This window comes from Podarcis erhardii (assembly GCF_964252035.2).
Source record: "Podarcis erhardii genome assembly, chromosome: 10".
Taxonomy (NCBI): domain Eukaryota; kingdom Metazoa; phylum Chordata; class Lepidosauria; order Squamata; family Lacertidae; genus Podarcis; species Podarcis erhardii.
Genome location: NC_138500.1, coordinates 22,553,542 through 22,577,380, shown reverse-complemented (window position 1 = coordinate 22,577,380; position 23,839 = coordinate 22,553,542). Strand labels below are relative to the sequence as shown.

The 23,839-nt window shown below is 44.3% G+C and overlaps 1 protein-coding gene and 1 long non-coding RNA gene across 3 annotated transcripts in view; one reads left to right on the top strand and one right to left on the bottom strand.

The window, feature by feature from the left end:
* The window catches only part of TMEM178B (transmembrane protein 178B), a 271,082-nt gene extending 264,258 nt beyond the window's left edge, over positions 1-6,824 (top strand). For both annotated transcript variants that reach the window (XM_081878992.1, XM_081878993.1), the window contains one exon: positions 5,699-6,824. In XM_081878992.1, the coding sequence (XP_081735118.1) occupies positions 5,699-5,949 (251 nt within the window). In that variant the 3' untranslated portion in view covers positions 5,950-6,824. The remainder of the gene's footprint in view (positions 1-5,698) is intronic.
* A 6,279-nt stretch (positions 6,825-13,103) lies between these two features.
* LOC309351168 lies at positions 13,104-23,038 on the bottom strand. The gene is made up of 2 exons (XR_014160730.1): positions 20,956-23,038; positions 13,104-20,711 (listed from the first exon to the last, which is right to left on the bottom strand). It is a non-coding gene; the product is annotated as an uncharacterized lncRNA (long non-coding RNA).
* Positions 23,039-23,839: the final 801 nt, after the last annotated feature.

Genomic DNA, 23,839 nt, shown 5'->3' with positions numbered 1-23,839 from the left:
GGTCACAACTGGACCTAATGGTCAGGGGTCCCTTTACCTTTTTATTTTTTAGGGGAAGAGATGTTTGAGTAAACTTTCAAGTATCACAGGATTCTTCAGAAGAGGAAGGAAAATGAGGAAGGAAAAGGTCTGCGAAACTCCTAAACCTGCACATCCTCACCAGTAGAAGTTTGTCTTCTTATCTCTTATGTTCTATAGATAAGGCAGAATTCTCTCGTTTCCAAGGTTGCAAACTGACAAATTTCAGCTACCCTCAAGTATCACTTTAAAAATAAAAGCCAAAGTCAGATTCAGAGATACCAATCTCCTTTTTAAGATTAGAAATGGGGCTATTATACGTATCCCATAGAATGGATGAATGGGTTATGCTGTGGTGAGGTCAAAAAAGAAAGGGTGTTAAAAGTCCCTTTATTGCTCTGGAAGCTGTTGAGTCCTTCTCTCCCAATAATGAAGGTCAGCTCAAATTATAACAGAGGTCTTGATGAAGTTGGAGACAGGCTACTACCCTCAGTTTAAAGACTCAGTATAAATTCAGTGCTCCTATATCCCTCTCCCTCTCTCTCTCACACACCTCAGACTTTTCAAAACCTCTGATCAAGCTATCACATAAACTCAGTGATCATAGGTCATATTCACACCATATAGTTACAATGATATGATATCTTTAAACAGGCATGGCTCCCCCCACCAAAGAATTCTGGGAGCTGCAATTTGTTAAGGGTGCTGAGAGTTGTTATACAACCCCTATTCCACTCACTGAGCCACAATTCTCAGAATTTCTGGTGAAGAGGGACTGATTGTTAAACTACTCTGGGAACTGTAGCTCTCTGAGGGGAATAGGGATCTCCTAACAACTCTTCTCAGGTGGCGCTGTGGGTTTAACCACAGAGCCTAGGACTTGCCGATCAGATGGTCGAAGGTTCGAATCCCCGCGATGGGGTGAGCTCCTGTTGCTCGGTCCCTGCTCCTGCCAACCTAATAGTACAAAAGCACGTCAAAGTGCAAGTAGATAAATAGGTACCACTCCAGCGGGAAGGTAATGGTGTTTCCGTGCACTGCTCTGGTTCGCCAGAAGCAGCTTAGTCATGCTGGCCACATGCTGGTACACCGGCTCCCTCAGCCAATAAAGTGAGATGAGCACCGCAACCCCAGAGGCGTCTGCGACTGGACCTGGACCTAACTGTGATGGGATAATGAGCTGCTTGTGCGTAAAAGCTTGATCCCTCTGGTGTTTGGCTGGTCAACCAAACCGAGTCACTAACGGAGCCCCCAAAGCATGACTCCGTCAGTCGCTGTTAGAATCTGACAGTGGGCGTCTACGGAACTTACGCCAGCATAAAAGCTGTTTGACGGACATGCGCCTCCGGGACTCTCTGCGTGACAGCTTCCGGCAAAGGGTGGGAGTTCCCAAGGGGGGTCCTGTTACCTCTTCACTATTCTCACTGGAAGTATCCCAGAGCCTCCCCTCCGACTCCCCCTCCGCCGGAGCTCCTGCTCTCCCCCTACTGGTTCCTTCTTCTGCTGCAGAATCTCTCCTATTCTCCTGGAGCCTTTCCACCACCTGTTCCTCCGATGGCAGTTCCCTGACACTAACGGTCAGGGGTACCTTTACCTTTTTAACAACTCTTCACACCCTTAACAAACTAAATCTCCCAAAATTCTTTGGGGGAAGCCATCCCTGTTTAAAGTGGTATCATAGAGATTTTAATGGTTTAGAGAGAATGTTGGAAGGTATGAAAGCCGAGTCAGTAGGAGGTATGGCTAGGCAGGTGGTATGGACTAGTGAGTGTCTCAGACAGGTCAGACATAGAGATTTGAAGGGCTGTATTTGGCCCCCAGGCCTTAGGTTCCCCACCCCCAGTCTACACTGACTGGCAGTGGCTTTCCAGGGATTAAGATGGGGGTCTTTTCCAGCCCTAGCTGGAGGTGCCAAGGATTCAACCTGGAACCTTCTACATGCCAAGCAGATGTTCTGCCACCGTGATACGACCCTTCTCCTCTCTCACACACACTCTGTTTGTTCAGTACTGAGACAGGCAGCAAAGGCTTGATGGACAGCCACACAATAGCGGCAAGCTTTGGAGAATCACACCTTGTACAGGTCCAGATTACCATCTGCCAAGCTGTTTTAGCAAGACAGCAAGCAGCCATTTTTGCCTTCTCAGTTTTCCCCTCGCCCTCTCCGCTGCCACAAACATGGAAACAGACACAGCCTTGGTCACACAAAGGTTTCCACACATGATTTTGCAGCGTGTGCTTGGCTGAGGGAGGGACACAGCTGCTCTTGTTGCTGGGGAACCTGTGTTCAACTGGCCCAAATTCACCATACTAAAACAATCTCGGTCGGTCTATTGTGATTCTGGCTCCTAGAGTTGTGTGTGTGTGTCTATATTCTAATCCAGGAGGATTTGTGATCTCACATAGCACAGTCCTTGCATCAGCCAATCGGGCCGCTTCCCCTTTTCCAAGGCATTTTCATAAATAAGGGCAGATTTAAACTAAACCCTATCTGCCACACGCCCGTCTGTTAGCCGATGATGAGGCTACAGTGTGTAATTAAACAATCATTTATATTCCATGCAAGTGCGTGCCAAACAATGAAGCGCTCTCGAGAGCCTTGTGCTGCTGAGGCGTTTAATCCGCACACAGAAGGCGCTTGCTTCAGAGCTGCTCTGGCAGAATGGGCCTTGTCACCACGACGCAGCAGGGAGGGAGTGGAGTTTTATTCGTCAATAATTTTGATAAGGCTGCGGAATAATTTAAGTAGCTAATAAGGATGCTGAATTTCTTGGGCCAGGTACATGTGCACAATGTTGGATTGCCTTGCACATATTTGGGGGCTGGGGAGTGCAGATAGAAACTGGTTGGTGAAGGAGCACTGGGTCTACCTGTTGAAATATATACAGGAGCATCCAAAACCAGACAGACAGACAAATACAGTGGTACCTCGGGTTAAGAACTTAATTCGTTTCGGAGGTCCGTTCTTAACCTGAAACAGTTCTTAACCTAAATCACCACTTTAGCTAATGGGGCTTCCCGCTGCCGGAGCACGATTTCTGTTCTCATCCTGAAGCAAAGTTCTTAACCCGAGGTACTATTTCTGGGTTAGCGGAGTCTGTAACCTGAAGCATCTGTAACCTGAAGCGTATGTAACCCGAGGTACCACTGTAGACAGACAGACAGATGGACAGACAGACAGACAGACAGACAGATAGACAGATAGACAGATAGACAGACAGACAGACAGACAGACAGATCCAGCAAAATTGGACTTTTTCAGTAAAGAAAGAGATAGAGAAATGCACTGGAAAGTGTGGCATAACCATTAGAATCATAGAATTGTAGAGTTGGAAGGGACCACGAGGGTCATCTAATCCAAACTTCGACAATTCAGGAATCTTTTGCCCTATGTGGGGCTCAAACCTATGAACCGGAGATGAAGAATCTCATGCTCTACCAACCGAGCCAACACTTGAGATACAGTGGTGCCTCGCAAGACGAAATTAATCCGTTCAATGAGTCTCTTCGTATAGCGGTTTTTCGTCTTGCGAAGCAAGCCCATTGACAGTTTAGCGGATTAGCGCTATTAGCGGTTTAGCAGCTTTTAGCGGCTTATCAGCTTAGCGGATCAGCTGATAAGCGGCTTAGCTGCTTAGAAAAAGGGGGGGGAGGAAAAAAAACCCGCAGGAACTCGCAAGACATTTTCGTCTTGCGAAGCAAGCCCATAGGGAAATTCGTTTTGCGAAGCGCTTCCAAACGGAAAACCCTTTCGTCTAGCGGGTTTTCCGTCTTGCGAGGCGTTCGTCTTGCGGGGCACCACTGTAATTGCTTGACACACACTCCTCTTCAGAGCAGGCCTGCTGAGGATAGAAAAAGAGCTGGCATTCTCATTTAGGAGCAGAGTCACAAAGCAACGGACCTTATCACAGCAAAACTGATGTACCCAGACTATCAACAGGGAGCAGAGAATTAGGCAGGTCTCTGGAGCCTGGAGTCAGAACTTCTAGCTACCAGTCTAAGCATCTCTGAATCATATTTTTGTTGACTTACAATTTCATTTGCTAGGATGGACCACAAGTGAAAATTAAATTTGAGAAATAACAGCCAGCCAAGCAGAGCCTCATAGATTAGGGGCTTACATAGCTCACAAAAGGCAAAACACTTGCAACCAGGAAACAAAGTTTATCTCCCTCCCCTGTTCAAGGATTCCACCTTCTGCCCCATTCAGCCAGTTCTTAATATTTATTATCAGTTCCTCTGGCATGCTTAGTGTAGAGTGCCACTTGCTAGAGTCAGGGATGATCATAAATTGGGACTGGGAATGGGGCAAAGGGTAATCCAACCCTGCTTCTGTAGCCAGGGACTGCCTAACAACCACTACTGCTCCATGGCCTTCTGGGATGACCAAAGTATGACAGCCTTCCAGAGATCCACTAGTACAGAGAACCAGAGCCGTGGGGCCACCACAGAGAAGGCTCATTGATCTTAGTGGGTTTCTGCAGTGAAATTCTGTGTTTATTTCTTTGTTCATTATTACATTTATATCTTATTTCCATCCAAGGATCTCAAGGTGGCCTTTATGGTTCACCCTTGTCTCCATGGTATCCTCACAACAACCGCAAAGAGGTACAGTGGTACCTTGGGTTACATACGCTTCAGATTACATACGCTTCAGGTTACATACACTTCAGGTTACAGACTTCGCTAACCCAGAAATAGTACCTCGGGTTAAGAACTTTGCTTCAGGATGAGAACAGAAATTATGCAGCGGCAGCGCAGCAGCAGCAGGAGGCCCCATTAGCTAAAGTGGTGCTTCAGGTTAAGAACAGTTTCAGGTTAAGAACGGACCTCCAGAACGAATTAAGTACTTAACCTAAGGTACCACTGTATTTTAAATGGTGGCCACATGCAGTTCATATATTTAAAGTGCATGGCTTCCCCCAAATATTCCTGGGAACTGTGTTTGTTAAGGGTGATAGCAACTATAGCCCTGTGAGGGGCAAACTGCAGTTTTCCCAGGATTCTTTGGGGGGCCATTTTGTGTTGAATGTGCTTTAAATTATGGCGTGAATGTGACTTGTAGCTGGTCCAAGGTCACCCAGTGAGCTCCATGGCCAAGTGGGGATTTGAACCCTGGTCTCCCATGTAGTTCAACACTCAAACCGCTATTCCACACTGGTGTGGTTTCCCTAGCCGCTTCACCCAACTCCCTCCTTTTTCACACAGTGGACAACCAATTGCTCTTTACTTTTTTGGTACATTTTTATAGATTTTTAATACATCCTAAACATCGAATCAATTGCTTAATAACAGTAATTGGCATAAGTAAGTCAAACCATTGTGTCATAATAAGGAATGAAGAAACAACTAATACAAACAAAGAACAATCACTAAGCAAGTATTTTTTAAAAAATGTATATGGTAATCTTCAGGGATCATATCAGGTAAGTATAGCAACAACAAAACAATCTGTTTTATATTGCAGGTTCAGGAAAAGGGGTAAAAAATAACGGAGAGTAGAAGACACATAAAGAGAGAAAAATAACAAACCAAGACACTTCAGATTAACCTGATTGCTTTTTATAAGTCTAACCCATCTCCATCCTCCTCTTTCTCCTTCCTTCCTTCCTTCCTTCCTTCCTTCCTTCCTTCCTTCCTTCCTTCTTTTCCCTCTTCTCTTTTTCTTCTCCTTCTGCAGGAACCTTCTGCATCATTTCGCTGTGCACCTGCGTGGCTGGGATCAACTTCGAGCTCTCCCGATACCCCCGGTACCTGTATGGACTTCCAGACGACATCAGCCATGGCTACGGCTGGTCCATGTTTTGCGCATGGGGAGGCCTGGGTCTCACTCTGATCTCCGGCTTCTTCTGCACCTTGGCCCCTTCTGTTCAACCTGTCCCCAGGACCAACTGCCCCAAATCAAGACCTGAGAATGGGACAGTGTGCTAAAACAGACACAAACAAACCTACCAATATACATATTATAAATATATATATATATACATAAACATATATCATATATAGATCTCAAACAGATGCCAGTGCCAATGTAGAGTGGAGTCCAATATGGCGCCTACGTCTCCTCTACAGACTTTGTATCGCTCTTGTTCTTTCTCCTGGAGGTGGAAATAGCTTTTCTGCACCATTGCTCTTCCATCTAGTTCTTTAAAAACAAACAAAAACACACATCTTCAGCATCCCAGTTCCAAAAGTCAAGTGAACATATTGTTTCATCTGACTACTGCTGGTTAGGGGTGGGTTACAGTAGGGCTTGGGAAGGGGATGCTTCTTGGGATATGTGATAACTGAGTTTGTATAGGAGGCTAACACACACACACACACAATCTTGCCTGTTGCAAATTGGGGAAACAGAAATCAAACATTTGTGTTACCTCTCTCTAAAATGTAACCTCCTCAAGGCCATCTTCAGAATCCCTCCCTTTTTCCTGCACACTCTCCTCTTTTTAAACAACAACAACAAAAATCTTGCCTGTTAATTTTGTCTGACTTACCAATAAAAGGGGGTGAACGACAACATCTTTTTTTAAAAGGTTCCCTTTCCTTGCTAAACTTTAAGCAACAAGGCAAATTATCAAGAACCTTGCGGAACACAACTGCGACTGAGGACGCTTCATGGATGCTGCTTTCAACTTCCAACTGCCTTACATCCAGGCCTAACAGAGAGAGCTGAACTGCTATCGGAAAAAACACAGGAGAACACCTCACTAAAATGCTGTGATACATGTGTGTATAACTCCCCCTCTCCTTTTGTTTTTTTTCGTTTTAAAAAAAGGAAAACCAATTCAAACATTGCAATGTGATCATCTGCCAACTCATCCTCTCTGTGTTTGTGACTCAAGGCATCAAGACTTGTGGATGTATGAGGAAAATGTGTCTGTTCTCTGAGTCACGTGGGCCGGATTTTGTTCTGCGAGTGTTTCTCCCTTGCCTATGGAACAGCAGGAGATTTTTCCACCCACGGGCTGGATGGAAGGCATTGTAGGTAGCGTTGGGTGAGGGGAGATACAGGCCTTTGTGGTTGGTTGAACTTTGGGGTGATTGTGCAGGAGGAACTCTGGCGGAGATTTTGCTGTTGTTGCCGCCATTTTGTCAATGAAAAACAATGGGGGTAAAGAAGCCGTTGTGGAGGAGAGGTGGGGAATTCTGAAGGAGCGTTGGTCATGTTGAGGGGTGGTGCCTCTTGCTATGTTCATGTTCATCAAAATAAGATGCTTCACACATTGTCATCAGAAGCTACCCTATGTCACCAGGTATCTCCTTGCAAGAAAACTTCTCCTCCACACATATGGGGTGGAAGAGGTTGGAGGCTGAGAATGAAAATCCATTTACCCATAAGCTCAAAGGTTGTCTGGTGTGTTGTGATTCTGCAACTGGACACCTCCCTCCCTCCCTCCCTCCCTCCCTCCCTCTCCTTTTCTTCTTTCCTTCCTTTCTCTCTCTCTCTCTGTGCTTGGTCCCTCTCATCATCCATACCAAAGATCTGGGATAATTTTCCGAATGATTTTCATAGTAAAAGGAGCAACAGAATAAATGGGGGAGGCAGTGGGGGAGATGACCTGAGATCTGAATCATCCCAATACAAGGTGGCGGTCTAGGGAAAAGAAAAGGCAGAAGTACGGCTAGGTTAGGGGCATCCATTGACTGATGAATTGTACAAGAAGATGTAGTGTGGTGGTGGGGAACTTTTTTCATTTCAAGGGTTTCATTCCCTCTTGGCCAACCTTCCAAGCACTACATCCCAGTGTAAGGTTGTCAGATGTCAAAAGTGGGTGTGGCCAGAGGCAAAAGTGGGTGGAGCTACAGACCTGAGACACACATATACATACTTCTCCATCCAGGCAAGGAGGACATGGAGCTGTTGGAGGTGGGGCTAATAGAGGGGAGCATGGCCTAGGGTGAGAATAAAGGGCCCGGCAGAGAGGTCTGGAGGGCCACATTTGGCCCCTGAGCCTGAGGGTCCCCATGCTTTGACACAGTGCAACATCTCTGGATGGATCTGCAAGGAGGAGAAAACCTAGCCCATTTCAATCATTTAAGTTCATATCAACTAGAGTTAAAAAGTCATTAGCGAACGTTCTTTTTTTAAAAAAATCAGTAACAAAGATGCACAAGCCAGCTTTTTTCAAGTATTTTGAACCAATTTTCAAAGATTGCAGCATCTTCCTGATGTCAGCTTCCTCGAGGCCTGTCTACGCATCTGTGTAAATGACATAGCAGAAGACTTGGTGGGACTTTGGGGTTTCAGGTGGTAGGTGCAGAACTTGCATATTTTCTCCCCATTGAGATCTTAGAGATCCATCTAAGGTTGCTTGCCACTCTTATTTGGTTTACTTTTCCACAATTAAAAAATGCTGCCACCCCAGCTGAGTTAATATCCCTCTCCCAAGTTGTCAGCTCATAGATTTGTGCCAATACAAACCTGTGAGGATGGACAATTATAAAGGTTATCAGCAGACTAGTGATTAAAGAAGAAGCAGGGGAATGAAATGACTCCATTCCTTAATTTTGGAATGGGTGTTAATGGGTGTGCCGGAATTTCAATCATGTTGAGATCCTTCTCTCCCCCCCCCTCCCTTTCTCTTCCTCTAAGTCAGTCCCGAAACCTTATTATTAGATATTCAGTCCATTTTGAGGCAGAGAATGTCAAGGGCATCGTGCTATTTATTGATGTAAGAGTTTATTGTCTGCTGACCAGAGGTCAGTTATTTCTTGACACATAATCGGAGGGGGGAAAGGTTTTGTTTTCTGCGGCTTTTGTTGAAATGAGGCTGAATTAATGAATAGATTGAGTATGTTGCAGGGTACTTAGACTGCATCCTCCAACAAATGAGGTTTTTGCTATTCTCTCCCTCCCCCACGCACATATACACAAACACACAAACATGAAAGCCCCTAAGGGCAAATTAGAACCATGAAGAACAAAACAGTTAAAAACCCACAGAATAATAAAATATTACAATTACCAGAGCACAGCAATAGTAGATATTGAATTGCGGAGAACATTCCCAGTGTGGACATTTTTATAGTCATCCTATGGCACCCTCTGGATGTTGTTGGACTACGACTCCCATAGTTCATGACTTCATTAACTCCCATCATTCATGACTTGTCAAATGTAATGATTTGAGATGCCATCAGGAAATATGAGCATTTTGTCTGTGAGGTTTGATCTGTAATGACCCATTCCCACATTCAGCCTCCCCAAGTGATGAACACTCACATCTGAGCTGTTCTTTATAAAAAGTGAGTTCCGTGAAAATCATGAGGACTCACTTGTGAATAAAAGTCCAAGTGAGTTAGCTTATTTTCTGCCCCTGTGTTGGAAGCCTCCCAAAGTGGCTGGAACAACACAGTCAGATGGGTGGGGTATAAATAGTAAAATGATGATGATGATGATGATGATGATGATGATGATGATGATGGAGTAGGTAAAGGGACCCCTGACCATTAGGTCCAGTTGCAGCCAACTCTGGGGTCTCACTTTATTGGCCGAGGGAGCCGACGTATAACTTCTGGGTCATGTGGCCAGCATGACTAAGCCGCTTCTGGCGAACCAGAGCAGCGCACGGAAATGCCGTTTACCTTCCCGCCGGAGCGGTACCTATTTATCTACTTGCACTTTGGCGTGCTTTCGAACTGCTAGGTTGGCAGGATCAGAGACCGAGCAACGGGAGCTCACCCCGTCACGGGGATTTGAACCCCTGACCTTCTGATTGGCAAGCCCTAGGCTCTGTGGTTTAACCCACAGTGCCACCCATGTCCCTTGATGATGGAATAGGATATCCCTATACTCATCAGAGAAATGTTGGAGGGTATTGCAGGTTCCCCAGCCCTGCCCTAAGCCAGCTTGTTGCTCTCAAGAGGAAACTGCCCCATCATCAGTACTGAAATCAGAGCCCCCTGCCAGTCAGGTGAGCTTCCATACGTGGATTTGGGTGTGGACACCAACTTCTCCTTTCCCCCAGGCAGGAAAAGATCTTCTGGCCCAGCCCTCAAAAAACTAAAGAACGTTAAGCTTGGTAGCGGCGACTTTTCTTTTCACATAATTTTGCTACGTTTTCCTCTTGTGAGAATGTCTCATTGATCCAGCAATAACAACTACAGGGTAGAGTAAGACGAAGCCGGTTTTATCTGGCTTGTGGCGTAAAGCTGCACTTTCATCAGACAAATGTTGTGTGGCAATGCAGGGTGTATGGGGAAAAGGCTGGAATCCTCCACCACACGCCTGCAGAACGCCTCTCGTTTGGATGAGCTGAATTATTTATAGCTCTCGGGAGCCGAGCGGAAGCTCAGACACCTAATTTGAACCATTACTATTTTTACAGAGCAATTTCCATCGCTTTAGTGTCTTTCTTTGTGGATTTGTCATTTGATCTTCTACAAATTTTCTGCTCTCTCTTCTGATATGAAATAGTAAAAACCAGGGGACTGTTGAGGATTTCTTTTGCTGCAGTGACTTAAATTACTCTATTATAAGGTCTAAATGTGGCATCTGTAATATGTAACACCATATATATATATATATATATATATATATATATATATGCACAGTTCATGTTCTATGGTGAAATCCAGTCCTTGCAAAACTCTTTTGAAATGAGATTGACATTTTGCAGGGAAGTCAGAACTCTGACTTCATTTCCAACTAGCGAAAGCAATACTTTTTAGCTTAACTAAATCTGCAGAATTACACTCTGCTTATGTACATGCGGAAGTAGATACTCATGGTCTGGGATGACCCACCATTGGTTTAGTCTCATTTAAAGCTCACAAAATCCATTGACCTCCAGCAGCTACTGTGTCCAATGTCTGCTTTAGTCATTTGGGCAGTGCATGTAGAAGACTAAGATGCCGCCCAACCACCACTGGTCCACACATGCTGGGGGGGGGGTTGCCCTAAATTCTAGGGGTTCTCATTCCTATATTATTAATACTGGCATTATTCTGCCCTTTTACCTTAAAACAAGAAACCCAAGGCAGCTGAAAATCTATAAAACCACACCACAAAAACATGGCTGGCTAAACTGAATCAAACATTCAGTACTGCAGTTAAGTAATTTTAAACCCTGCACTTAATACTATTACAGGGTAGAGGTTCCCTTTATCATACCCTCCAACATTTCTCCGAAAATAATAGAGGTGTCCCATTCCATAAGGATAATTTTACTATTTATACCCCACACATCTCACTGGGTTGTCCCAGCCACTCTGGGCAGCTTCCAACATATATAAAAACATAATAAAACATTAAGTATTGCAAAAAAACCTTCCTTATACAGGATTGCCGTCCAGTGACTTGGGGGACAGATAACTCCCTGCCCTCCAGCATTTCTCCAATGAAGAGAGGGATATCCTAAGGAAAAGCAGGGATCAAATCAGAAACCAGGACAGCTTCTCTAAATCACGGATGCCCCTGGAAAAAAGGGACACTTGGAGGGTCTGCTTTAGCTATTAAACTGCATTGCTTCACATTTCAAACTGTAGTAAGTCAGCCCATTTGGGGGTCCTCTTGCTCATTCTGCTGAGTGGGACCCCGAACCTCTGCCTCAAAGTCCTGTCCTGACTTTCCTAACATAAAACCAATGGACTTCTATGGACTTTTAAAAAATACCCCCCCCCCCGGATTCCCTTCTTCACTAGTCCTTGAGTTCTTCACTAGTACCTTGAGAGCCAGTGTGGTGTAGTGGTTAAGAGTGGTAGACTCATAATCTGGTGAACAGGGTTCGCTTCCCCGCTCCTCCACATGCAGCTGCTGGGTGACCTTGGGCTAGTCACACTTCTCTGAAGTCTCTCAGCCCCACTCACCTCACAGAGTGTTTGTTGTGGGGGAGGAAGGGAAAGGAGATTGTTAGCCACTTTGAGACTCCTTCGGGTAGTGATAAAGTGGGATATCAAATCCAAACACACTTCTTCTTCTAGTCTCTCTGATAACCTTAAAAGTCGACAGTGGAGGCAAGTCCATCAGCATGAATAAGGCACTGCCTCACCAACCTTACTTGTCCCCCCTCCCCCAACCTGCCCAACTTCTTCCTACCAGTGCAGAGAACTGCACTGCCAGCTTTCTCCTCCATAGTCCCAGTGTTGCCCTTGCAGAACTCAGGAGGACAGGGTGGAAACGACAGCCAATTGTCTCTGCTCATCTTCAGCTCTGACTCCACCAACTGCCGGGCTCCCTGCATTCCTCCCTACCATAGGCACCACCTACCGCTGAAAGCAAATGATGCCAGAATGGATTATAGGAAAACTGCCCAGCTGTGGGTTATGGAATTTCCTAGTAAACATCAACTCCCCAGTCCCAGTGGCCTACGCTGTCCACACCTGCCCTTGGGGTCCTCGGCTTTGCCTCTGTGTTGCTTCTGTCCTTCCTGCACCTCCTGAAAAGAGCAAGAAGTAAGATACCTGGGTTTCAAAGCCATGCTGGCAAAGCATATTCCATTGTTCTGGCTCCTGCCCCATTGGGAGTATTGCACTACGGCGCCACCTAGTATTGTGCCCTGCTAAGGGCAGTTCCAGGCGGACATTCCTTGTAATGGGAGTATCACAAAATGGCAGAATGAAACCCAGCAAACTCCTGTTGTGTATATATGTGAATAGATATATATATATATGTAAATTTGTGAAGAATACCAGTGGATTTGTGGCTACCTAGACTAGTCTGAAACTGAGGCACAGAATGCCTGACAAAAACAAAACAAAACAACCTGTCAGAATATTTTTTTAATTGTGGTGAACTTCTGATTCCCCAAAATGGATCCTTTGCTGGGTAGCGCTGGAAGTATTTCTGTCCTGGAGTCAAAATGGCTGCCCCATCTGCCTTAATTCAGGATGCAAGGCAGGATGTTTTCTTAGATGATTTGGCTTTTAATTGGATGGAATATTGCAGCACTTCAGACCAGGGGGTTGGGTGGGCTGAGCGTCTTCTACTGAAGACAACAGTTTCTCTGGACTAAGTATTACGGACAGATGATTTATCATTTGGAAATTGCCTGCATTATTGTACGTGCATTGATGGTTTTCACCAAGGCCGCTTGCCCAGAGGTTCAATCCATAGGGCACGACTCTAATTTAAAAAATAATAATAAAAAAATCCCATACTTTCAATCTGTACCTACTTGATTGATTAATACTAACTGATCAATTAGAGGTTTCAGCAGGAAGTCAAATCCAGCCACTCTTACAATGACTCACCCTCCCGCCCTAACCCTCACTACTGCCTGTGAAACCCAGTTGCCATAATTTCATCTGGATGCAATGATGGCAGTAAAGAAATATCAGATCTTCCAAAGCCTTTTTTTTTTTTAACCTGAAAATGGCAGGGGAGACTGAATTGGACTAGAACTGCAACACTGGGGAGATGTTAACCAATTAGAGATCCCATGTCAACCCCAATTTAAAACACATCATTTGGAGCTCCTGCTAAATGTGGTGGGCTGCAAATAAAACTACGGTACCCATCTTGTTTCTCTTCCATGGCTAGGAGCAGTTTTTAAATCGAGGAAACAGTTCAGGGCGGGGGGTGTTTAGTGCTTCCCCCATCCCCATGGCCCTAATGAAATCTCAGGGCCCTGCAGTTTGTTGTTCTTTAGTCATTTAGTCGTGTCCAATTCTTCGCGACCCCATGGACCAGAGCATGCCAGGCACTCTTGTCTTCCACTGCCTCCTGCAGTTTGGTCAAACTCGTGTTCGTAGTTTTGAGAACACTGTCCAACCATCTCGTCCTCTGTTGTCCCCTTCTCCTTGTGCCCTCCATCTTTCCCAACATTAGGGTCTTTTCCAGGGAGTCTTCTCTTCTCATGAGGTGGCCAAAGTATTGGAGCCTCAGCTTCAGGATCTGTCCTTCCAGTGAGCACTCAGGGCTGATTTCCTTAAGAATGGATAGGTTTGATCTTCTTGCAGTCCATGGGACTCTCAAGAGTCTCCTCCAGCACCATAATTCAAAAGCATCACTTCTTTGGCAATCAGCCTTCTTTACAACCTAAATAAAGAAAAGACAGCAGGAGTCTCTTGTGACTCTTGATGGACAGCAGACATTCCTTGTCCCACCGGGCACCACCCTCTAATGCAGGGATGGGGAACCTGCAGAATGAATTTTAAAAGGCACTCAAAACACACACTCAAGCAACCTCAAAAGTGAGATAAGTGCCTCAAAAACTTTACTATCCATGAGAATTCTCTGAATTTTTCTCTTCCTCTTTGATCATTATCAAATGCAATTTCTTTTCTTGTTAGTTGATGAACAATGTTGTTCTTTTGGGGCGGGGGGGACACAGCCCTAGATAAGATCAGAAGGATTAAGATCACATCCACACCATACATTTGAACACATTTATACCACTTTAGCAGTCATGCCTTCCATGTAAAGAATCCCAGGAAATATAGCTTACTGCGTGATTGGGTGCGGATGTGACCTGAGTAGACAAAGGATCAGCTTCTTTCCCATAGCACTGGGGGATTTAGAGATACAGTTTTCTCTCTCTAGGGTGCAGCCCGGCAGCCCACTACCCAACAGCAAATTTAAAGAACAGTATTTCTTTAAATAGTCTTTGGGCAACTGGGCAACCATGTTGATGAGGCATCTCCTTCTCCAGCCTTTCTCGGCATCAGTTGGGAATAGGAACTGGCACAGGCGTTCGATACTGCTGTGGCAAGGGGATAATTGCTTTAACGACTCCAATGCTTCCAGGCATTTTTGGTAAGCTGGCCTTGAATTGAGGCCAACAGACCAGACTAGCAGGGCCATGGGCAGTAACATCCTGCAGAAAATGAACTTGGGCAAAACCTGTACTCATTGCTGGAGGGTGGTGGTGGCCTGAAATCAGCCTCCACTAGAAAATGAGATTTAATAAGAGAGATAGAGGAGGAGTTTACAGGTGTGTCAGAGCCAGATCCTGCCAGGTAAGTAGTATTAATGAGCAGAGTGGTCCTCTTGTCCAGGAAACGTAGCGAGCCAGTGGCAGAGGCTGGGTGGGATGAAGTGAGGCAAAGGCAAAGTAAACTGACTCCAGGAAGCAGAAGCAAACCAAGCCATTTTGTTGTTCAGACCAAAGGTGCAAAACAGACTTGGAAGCTCTTGTTGAGGTTCATCTGGCCATGTCTCCTGCTCTGGCCTATTGAGGTTTTGGAGTGTCTCTAAGATGATCTCCCTGCTGCTGCTGCTGCTTCTTCCTCCTCTGATAAGTGTCATGGCTGAGTTCGGGACCTGCTGCAGACTTGAGCCCTGATAGGTTGCAACCACAGCAGCTGCAGCACCACACACCATTAGGAGCATGCTGAGGCTCAAATGCACCAGGCATTGATTGCAAAGGCATTGCCTTCACACACATAGGCAGCTACCAGCATCAGCTCTGGTGCTTTTGCACAGTGCATGGTGCAGCAGGAGAGTCCCTGCGGACGTTTGCTCATCTTTCTGGACTCATCTTGTGACTTTCCCCTGTTCATATAGTGCAGAAAAAGGTGTCTTTCTCCCACACTACATCTCCTCCCTCCCTCCCTCCCTCCCTCCCTCCCTCTTCCTGTCTCTCTTTCTCCTGAAAATGTTTTCTATAAATGGAAGAGCTTCTGTTCCATAAGCTCCATTTTCATACTGGCACCTTTCACGTGTGACTGTTTTTTGGATCCAGATGCCTGTAAAAAGGAAAAAAAAGGGGGGGATGTACAAACTATAAATTGTGAACTGGAGGGGAGGGGGGATTCACTCTTAAAGTGAGTTTTTTAAAAATGCAGCATCATTTCCTAAGGAATTTTTTCGAGACCACCCCTGAAACTGCCTCGCTGATTCTCCCTCTTTTTCAGAAGGGCAAGGGAGATCAAGAGCATCGAAGCCTCTGTCGTTCCTATTACTGTAGAAATCACTGGTTCTAAGCAAACTGTTTGCATGTATTGCTGTCAAAGGGGGAAAAATTCCCTGTCTCTGAAAGGCTTGTAAGGTCTCTGTGTCATAATAAAGTCAATGTCATAAAAGTTTATTGGGGAGAAAGTGAGGAGAGGCAAAGTGGTTCTTTCCAACAAATTGTTTTACTATCCTATTCCTACCAGCGGCTCTAAGCAGCTGCTCCTGTTGGGTTATTATCCTTCATCAACTGCTCTGACCTTGGCCAAGATTCATGCTCACCAAAAGGGTTCTGTCGTCATTTATTTCTCCAGCAAGTGACCTTACGAGGCTGCCTGACTAAGCAACAACAAATGGAGTTCGGTATATCTTTTGAAACCGGTTCAATTCTCCTCCTCCTTTAGCAGAAGACTGGGTGCGTCCGCTCCTTTCAGAAGCCATATGGCACAGTCCAGAAGTTAATTGCCATTTAAAGCCATATTCTTATGTATTCCTGGGCCCTCCCACAGCACCATCTCACACCCGGTGGTCGCTGGCTCCCCCACCCCCACCCCCGGAACTGGTAAGGGTGACAGGCAAGGGGAACAACAGCAGCTAATGTCAGAGCAGATGACAGGCAGAGCTGCCCCAATTGGTTGCAAGTAAGAAGACAGGCAGGTGGAGTTGTTGGGGCACTGCCCCATTTGCCCCAATAGGCTAGCCTCCAGAGCTCCTGCCCCTCAAATAATGTAGAAACCAGATGGAAGGCACCACACTGGGAAGAATACCATGAATACTATCCCCTAGTCTTAGTTTTCCATCCTATGTGATTTCAGCATTCCTGCATGATGTACGATGGTAGTTACAGGAGAACAACCTCTTTGCAGCCCTGCATAAGATTCAAGGCCTATTGAAATCAAAGATGCATAAAGGTCTGGTTTATACATCTGGCAGAATCAAGAGGTACATCTATTTCTGGTTTGCCCAACTTCAGGCTGTAAGACTTTGTGTGCTTGCTTCTTCATAGGGAAGAGGAAATCCCTCCCTTCCATGGAAGCTGACCCATTGGGCAAATGCCCAAGGAATGGGGGAGAAATCTGATACATTCAAAGGTGAGCCTCCCAAAGTCACACGACCTGCAAACCAAAACACAGCCATCCTCTAAGACTTGAGCGTCTTCAAATTTTGCTGTGCAGGTTTCTAAGTAATGTGTATAAAAATGCACATACCAGAGTAAAGGGTGCATTAAAATGCATGCATTTAGTGAAAATGCATTATATTTGGGGTGGCGGGATTTGCAAAAATATGTATATTAGGAAAACTACATACAAATATCTGTACATTAGGGGGGAAATCCACACTTAATGGATTTTTTAAAAAAGTAAAAATGGCAAACTTATATGGCAATGTGATTGGATAAACGAAAAACTGAGAGAAACTAAAACTGACAGATATGCCTATCCCTAGCCAGCCCCCACTGGCCCTGCCTACTTAGCAGCAATCCAGGGGTTGCCACTGCCAATCAGCTTCCTCCTCCCTAGTCTCAGAGTTGTTCTAGCAGGGAGAAAGAGGATGGGTACAAAGTTAGCATCAGGTGGCTCTGCTTATCATTGGCTCTGGCTCTACTTACTGTCTTCCTGCCTGCTTTCCACCCAACCAATCTCAGTGGACACCAGCCCCCACTGCCTCCCTTGCATGCAGAAAAATAGCATACCAGGGAAAAGGCTAGGCTCTACTGATGTGCTACTTTTCTAGTTGCAGGGAGTTTCTTTTCGCAAGGGATTGAAATGCACATTGTGCAACATATACACACACAGCAACCCAATGTGGTGTAGTTACCCGCTTGATCTTGCCAGACTTAGAAACTAGTTAGTTGTGACTTAATTCAGTGGAGCATAATAGTGACCTGGCTTGTGCCTACGGCCCTTATTCTGCCATCCTCTACTGCCGGGTCCTATCAAACTGTGGTCTCTCTTCATATGCAAGGCCCTGTGGATTCTGCAACTGCTTCCCTTTTTGCAAAATGGAGCAGAATGGTATCATTTTCATAACAACTGGCAGAACCCATCCTGTTTCCGCAGAAATGTGAACTCTTGAGAACTTCCACTGTGTGGAGGAGCAACCCTGGTCTTCTCTGTCCCTTGATAGGTTTTCTGTTCCAAGGGTTCCATCATGAGCACTTTTATTTTAAAATAATTTCTGAAGTTTTGGGTCATGACTGGGTAAGATGAACTAGCTTGTGCAACTGTGTAATATATTTTGAAAAGCAAAATACGAGGTGCCTGCGCTCAGAATTTGGTTTTTCCTTGTATCCAGATCTGCCATTTTTAGTTGCAGTGAGGAGGGGATAATATTTGCAACTAGTGCAGCTCAACCAGATGCCGTTCTGTTAAAGTTACGCTAAGTCCACAGGCCTTTCTTTACCTGTCTACTCAGATGTAAGTCCTATTGAGTTCAATGAGGCTTACCCCCAGGTAAGTGGGTTCAAGACTGAGGCGTCAGTCTTATTATCACCTCCTTTCTACTATAGCAAATGTAAATATCAGCTACTAAAAATCTTCTACAAATGATAGTCCCGCTAATCACTTTGATAATCCTGAAGTTGCCCACTTGGTACAAACCATGATTGAGCCAACAGAGAAGGAACTATTTCATAAATTTATGTGAATGTTTAATAAATATTCTGGGAAACTATATTCCGAATCCAGCAGAGACAAAGTACACTTAGGCTCTTCATTATGTATGTCAACATAACAAACAGAACTGGAGTTCTGAGGATCAAAGGGAGGTCGTGAATCTTTTTAAAATGATAAGGACTGCACCTCTTTTGAAATACTGTTGCTCTGAAAAGTCAACAGAAGTAGCATTGGGTCTGTTATAAACAAGTGTTTGAGCTGCACTGCTACAAAAAAAAAAGTAACAAAAACTGGGGATGAGTTGTATATGCATCTAGGGCTAAAATGGAATACCAGTGTGCCAAATAAAATAGGAGGCGTTAGCATTGGTCAATGCTTGCAAAAACGTATTGTTTATATATAGGAAGTGGGGTTTTGTTTCGTTTTTTACCCTACCAATCACAGACGTTTGGTCAGTGTAGCCATGAGAATTTGGCCAACAGCTTGCCATCATAACCAATGGCTGTGGGGTTGGGGGTTTATCTGCAAACATTTGATCATCTGTTATGCTCTCAGCCATGAAATCCTGGCATTGGCTGATACATCTTCTAGGACATTTGATAATAAGAAACAGGAAAAAATTGATCAGATTCATGTTAGTGAGGACAAAATTCTTGTTTCTGAACAACTGTGGAAATGCATAGCTCTTGCTACAAAGCGAGTCAGAGATGCTGCAAGTAGTTATGAAGTCTTTGAAAGATAGCATAACCAGCCTATGCGCCAGATTTGTGCAAGCTCTGTCTGTTATTGACAGACTAGGGTTAAAAAGCCAGCCACACAACTCCCCATTGTTTAAGGCAAGAAATGTTAAAGAGGGTCACCTGTGTACTGGGGGGGGGGGGGAAATGCAGTGTTTGTAACTGTTATTATTTGCCTTGTGTGAAAGAGACATCAGTTTTTAACCCTGACATTCTGTACAGCCATTTACAAAATTACAGGCATTTTCATATTAAGCAACCTGTGACCATTAATACAGAATTTGTGGCACTGCAGTCAAAAGTGGGTACAGATTTATGGGACATTATTATTTATTTGTTCTGGATTACTGCTCACAATCTGGAGGTATTAAAACTGTGTTGTACTAAAGCTAAACAATTCATCCTTAAAACTAAGGTGTGTGTTTTTGGAAGACATGGTATACATCGTGAGAACAGATAGTGTTGTTGTTCCTCTGTTTAAAAATTTTGCTTCATTGTACTGATTTAAGAATATTACACTGCCAGTTCCAGGGACCCCCAAACTAATGGTCTGATGAGAAATGATGTACAGGTTTTAAAATGAATGAAACATAAAACCGAGGAGTCAAACATACCTGTCTAGAACAACTATATTATTAGCACTAAGCAGGGCCAGTAACACTTGCTTTTCAATAGAACACTTTATACAATCTTGCCTGTGTTAATAGTGCAATCGTATACATGTCTACTCAGATGTAAGTCCCACTGAATTCAATAGGGCTTACTCCCAGGTAAGTAGCTATAGGATTGCAGCTTTAATAATTGTGGGAATGCACAGTAAAGCAAATCAAGAGGCATATGGAGCAGTTTGTAATAAATAAATTAAAAATCCCTACCGCTTTTCCTCTGGCCCCACTCTTGGCAATTTAGGAAACATGTGGCTTGGCTCTTAGTCACAATAATGTAGCTGGTAAGATGAGCTCGACTTGGTGAGATTTGAGTTATGCAGGCCTGATGTAATCAGTTATATCGTTGAGAAGAGAGTGCAACCAGAATTAAAACATCATTGGTGACCTCTGAGGTTCACTCTGTTTGAGATTCTGAACAATGTGCGTTTCAACCCAGTTTACCGGTTTCTTTTTCATCAATTCACAATCTAAGTACCTTCTGGCAGTATGCTTTGAGGGGAATGTATTGTCTGAAGTGATACTTCCTATTCTTCAGCACAGTTCAAGGTCTCCACATTCCCCTCAGTTTCTTCTCTCAAGACTGCCCTCCGCATTTTAAAGTCTCAAGCTTACACCCACACTTCCCCATTGCTTCTAAAGTATTTAACATTAGACCGTCACCTGTTTCTGAAAAGAGTCCACTTCTTGGAAGGCTTGTGTATCAATCCATGACCTAGCAGGTCACATACATAGTTAAACTGTTTTTGGGAACTGCACCATCTTTGAATGCATATGGGGGAAATCACACAATCCAGTGCTTCCTTGTGGGAACAACCATCTCTGCATGTATATACAGTGGTACCTTGGGTTACATACACTTCAGGTTACATATGCTTCAGGTTACAGACTCCGCTAACCCAGAAATAGTGCTTCAGGTTAAGAAGTTTGCTTCAGGATGAGAACAGAAATCTTGCTCCGGTGGCGCGGCAGCAGCAGGAGGCCCCATTAGCTAAAGTGGTGCTTCAGGTTAAGAACAGTTTCAGGTTAAGTACAGACCTCCAGAACGAATTAAGTACTTAACCCAAGGTACCACTGTACATCTGAACATATACAGACTTGTAAATCTGTTACTGTCTGAAGTGGTGCAGTCCTGAGGTGATTTCCCCTCTTCTTCTGTGTGGACCAGGCCAATGAGTCCATTGAAATTTCTCATTTACCACAGAAAGTTACCTGCAAAAGTGTTTCACCTTCGTGCCGTTTGACTTGTTCTCAAGCAGTGTTCTTTGACGTCAGGTCTCCAAGTGTCGCTAGACTACAAATCCCATTATCCCTGACCATCGGCTAAGGAGGCTAGGGATGGTGGAAGTTGTAATCCAACAACATCTGAGCACCCAAGGTTGAAGAACACTCTTCTGGAGAATAGTTGACCGAGGGTACTGAAATGATGCTAAGCACAGGCCGAACCACTCATGAGGCAAGGTGAGGCAACCGCCTCAGGCAGTTGGATCCACAGGGGCAGCAGATCTGGCCTCCAAGGAATGCATCGTTTGCTGCTGTTGCTGCCACAGGTAGACTCATTGGAGTCCAGATCCTTCTCCTCTTCGGCAGCCCCACTATTCCACCTCAACAGTAGAGTAGGAGGCTCTGTGGGTCTCTTCCTACCCCTAGGAAAGAAATGTCTTGAGAGTTAAGCATGGGGCATCTGATGCAGAGAGAGAAAGCAGAAAATAAAGACATTTAATTTGATGCCTGTCCAAAGATAGACAAGGGAAGGACCTGCACAGTCGATATGATGTTGTAGATACTGTGCAAGGAGTACATTGAACATTACCAGAAATGTTATCCCCACAGCAAACCTCCCGTGGCAGAATTACAGATTACCAACCATGTGTTAGTTGCTTGAGTGCTGGTAAGCAGTGATTCTCCCACGATGCACCTTGGTGGCTCAGTGATGACGACTGCCCAGTGTTTACAAAGGGCCTTAGTTCAACACACCTTAGGATGTGTGTGACCTCTTTACATGAGTCAGAAAAACGAATTGATACCCGGATGTATGTTCTTAGGACTATAGCTTGTGTTCCTGTTATTCAGATGTGAAAAGCATGTGAGGCATACAACCAAGCAGTCCCACTAGCTGTGTGTGTGGTACCCCCAGTCTGGGGCACAATAACCTCCTGCTTGGAAGGTCAGAGCAGGCAATTTGCCAAGCACAAGAGAGGTGTGGTGCACTGGGCTTTGCTGGTAGCAAGTGCATCTCTACAGTGGAATATTTGTGATCAAATTCTGACATTAAATCGTGCTTCATTATTACTGAATGGGAAGCTGAGCTAGAAGACGCTAAACCATGGCATATTAAATATCAGGATAATGTTGATCATTTCTAGACATTTTTTTCCTAGTTAGTTGAACTCCTTAAGACCCTTTCTATCCAGCCTTGTGTCTTTTGCCTCACTATCCATCACAGAAGTCAGAGTGGTGTTTTTCGTGATTAAGCCCCATTAGTTAATGTGAATGAGGACAGAATGTAGCACATTCTTTTCAGCTTCTGAGATGCAAAGTGGCCAAAATGGCTTTTGGTGCTAAAATGAAATAAAATCCAATAACCTGAATTAGTATATTTTGATTCTACTTCTGATATGATGTGAATAAATGTGTGTTGTTTGATCTTTTTACAGCTAAGGGTTCATTTTACTGCATCTATTTCTTCACATAGCAAAGGTGAGCCAAGGTAGTTGGATGCAAAAGAAGCCAACCTGCTCTTCTATTTCAGGTTACTGGTTCTGCACACCTGTAAAACCCAGGGGCTCTTTGTTCATTGTAACAATAGAGGAACATCTGAGAATGAAAAGGGAAATTGCTGAGTTCTGGTATAATATTGGAGCTGCAAAGGACACTTGAATTTTGTAGAACTTTTCTGGGAGGAAAAGGAAAAAGAAACAGAAAGTAAATTGTGAAGGTCACAAAGTATTGCAGGACTTTGCTGAGAGGCGGGGGGAATGGAATAAACACATTACCAAATGCATCTTCAATTATTATTTTTTTCAATTGGCAGAAAATTCTGTATTTCCATCAATTTACAATCTCATCTGGTTGTAAACAATTTGTTCATGGGGGGAAATGAAAAAAGTATGTCAATTGTGGAATGTAAACTGATTAAACAATTAAATAAAATGAAATCATGTTGTGTGTTTTAAAGACTTGTGCTTGGTTGTTTTCATTTATATATATAGTGTGTCCTGTCCCAGAAGTTTAAGATGGGTAGCAACATTTTATTATCCCCTTTATCCTTCTAACAACCCTGAGTCACTACGTATTATTCCCATTTTACAGGTGAAAGCTAAGAATAAAGACGTTGTGCAAGATTGCATTATTATTATTATTATTATTATTATTATTATTATTATTATTACTATTACTATTAAAATTTCTCATGTTATCTTGCCCCAGGCAACACAAAGTGACTTACAGGCAGGTGGGCAGACAATAAGCCCCACATACATGCATTAAAACCAACTAACCAGGTGACTTGGAAACTACAACTAATCTAGAATACTGCTACCAGACTAGTGATGGGAGCAGCTGCCGCCGGGACCATATAACACCAGTCCTAAAGGATCTACATTGGCTCCCAGTACATTTCCGAGCACAATTCAAAGTGTCGGTGCGGCCCTTTAAAGCCCTAAATGAACTTTGGCCCTGCAAACCTGAAGGAGTGTCTCCACCCACATCGTTCAGCCTGGACACAGAGGTCCAGCTCCAAGGGCCTTCTGGTGGTTCCCTCATTGCAAGAAGTGAGGTTACAGGAAACCAGGCAGAGGGCCTTTTTCAGTAGTTGTGCCTTCCCTGTGGAAAACCTTCCCATCAGATATCAAGTTTTATTAACATGTAAATAAAAGCAGATCGAATCACCTAACACTTACATGGTTAATCAACTGAAATTTTGCAATTTGTTGACTGCCCAGATTTGAATATGTTCTGTGTCTCCCTTAT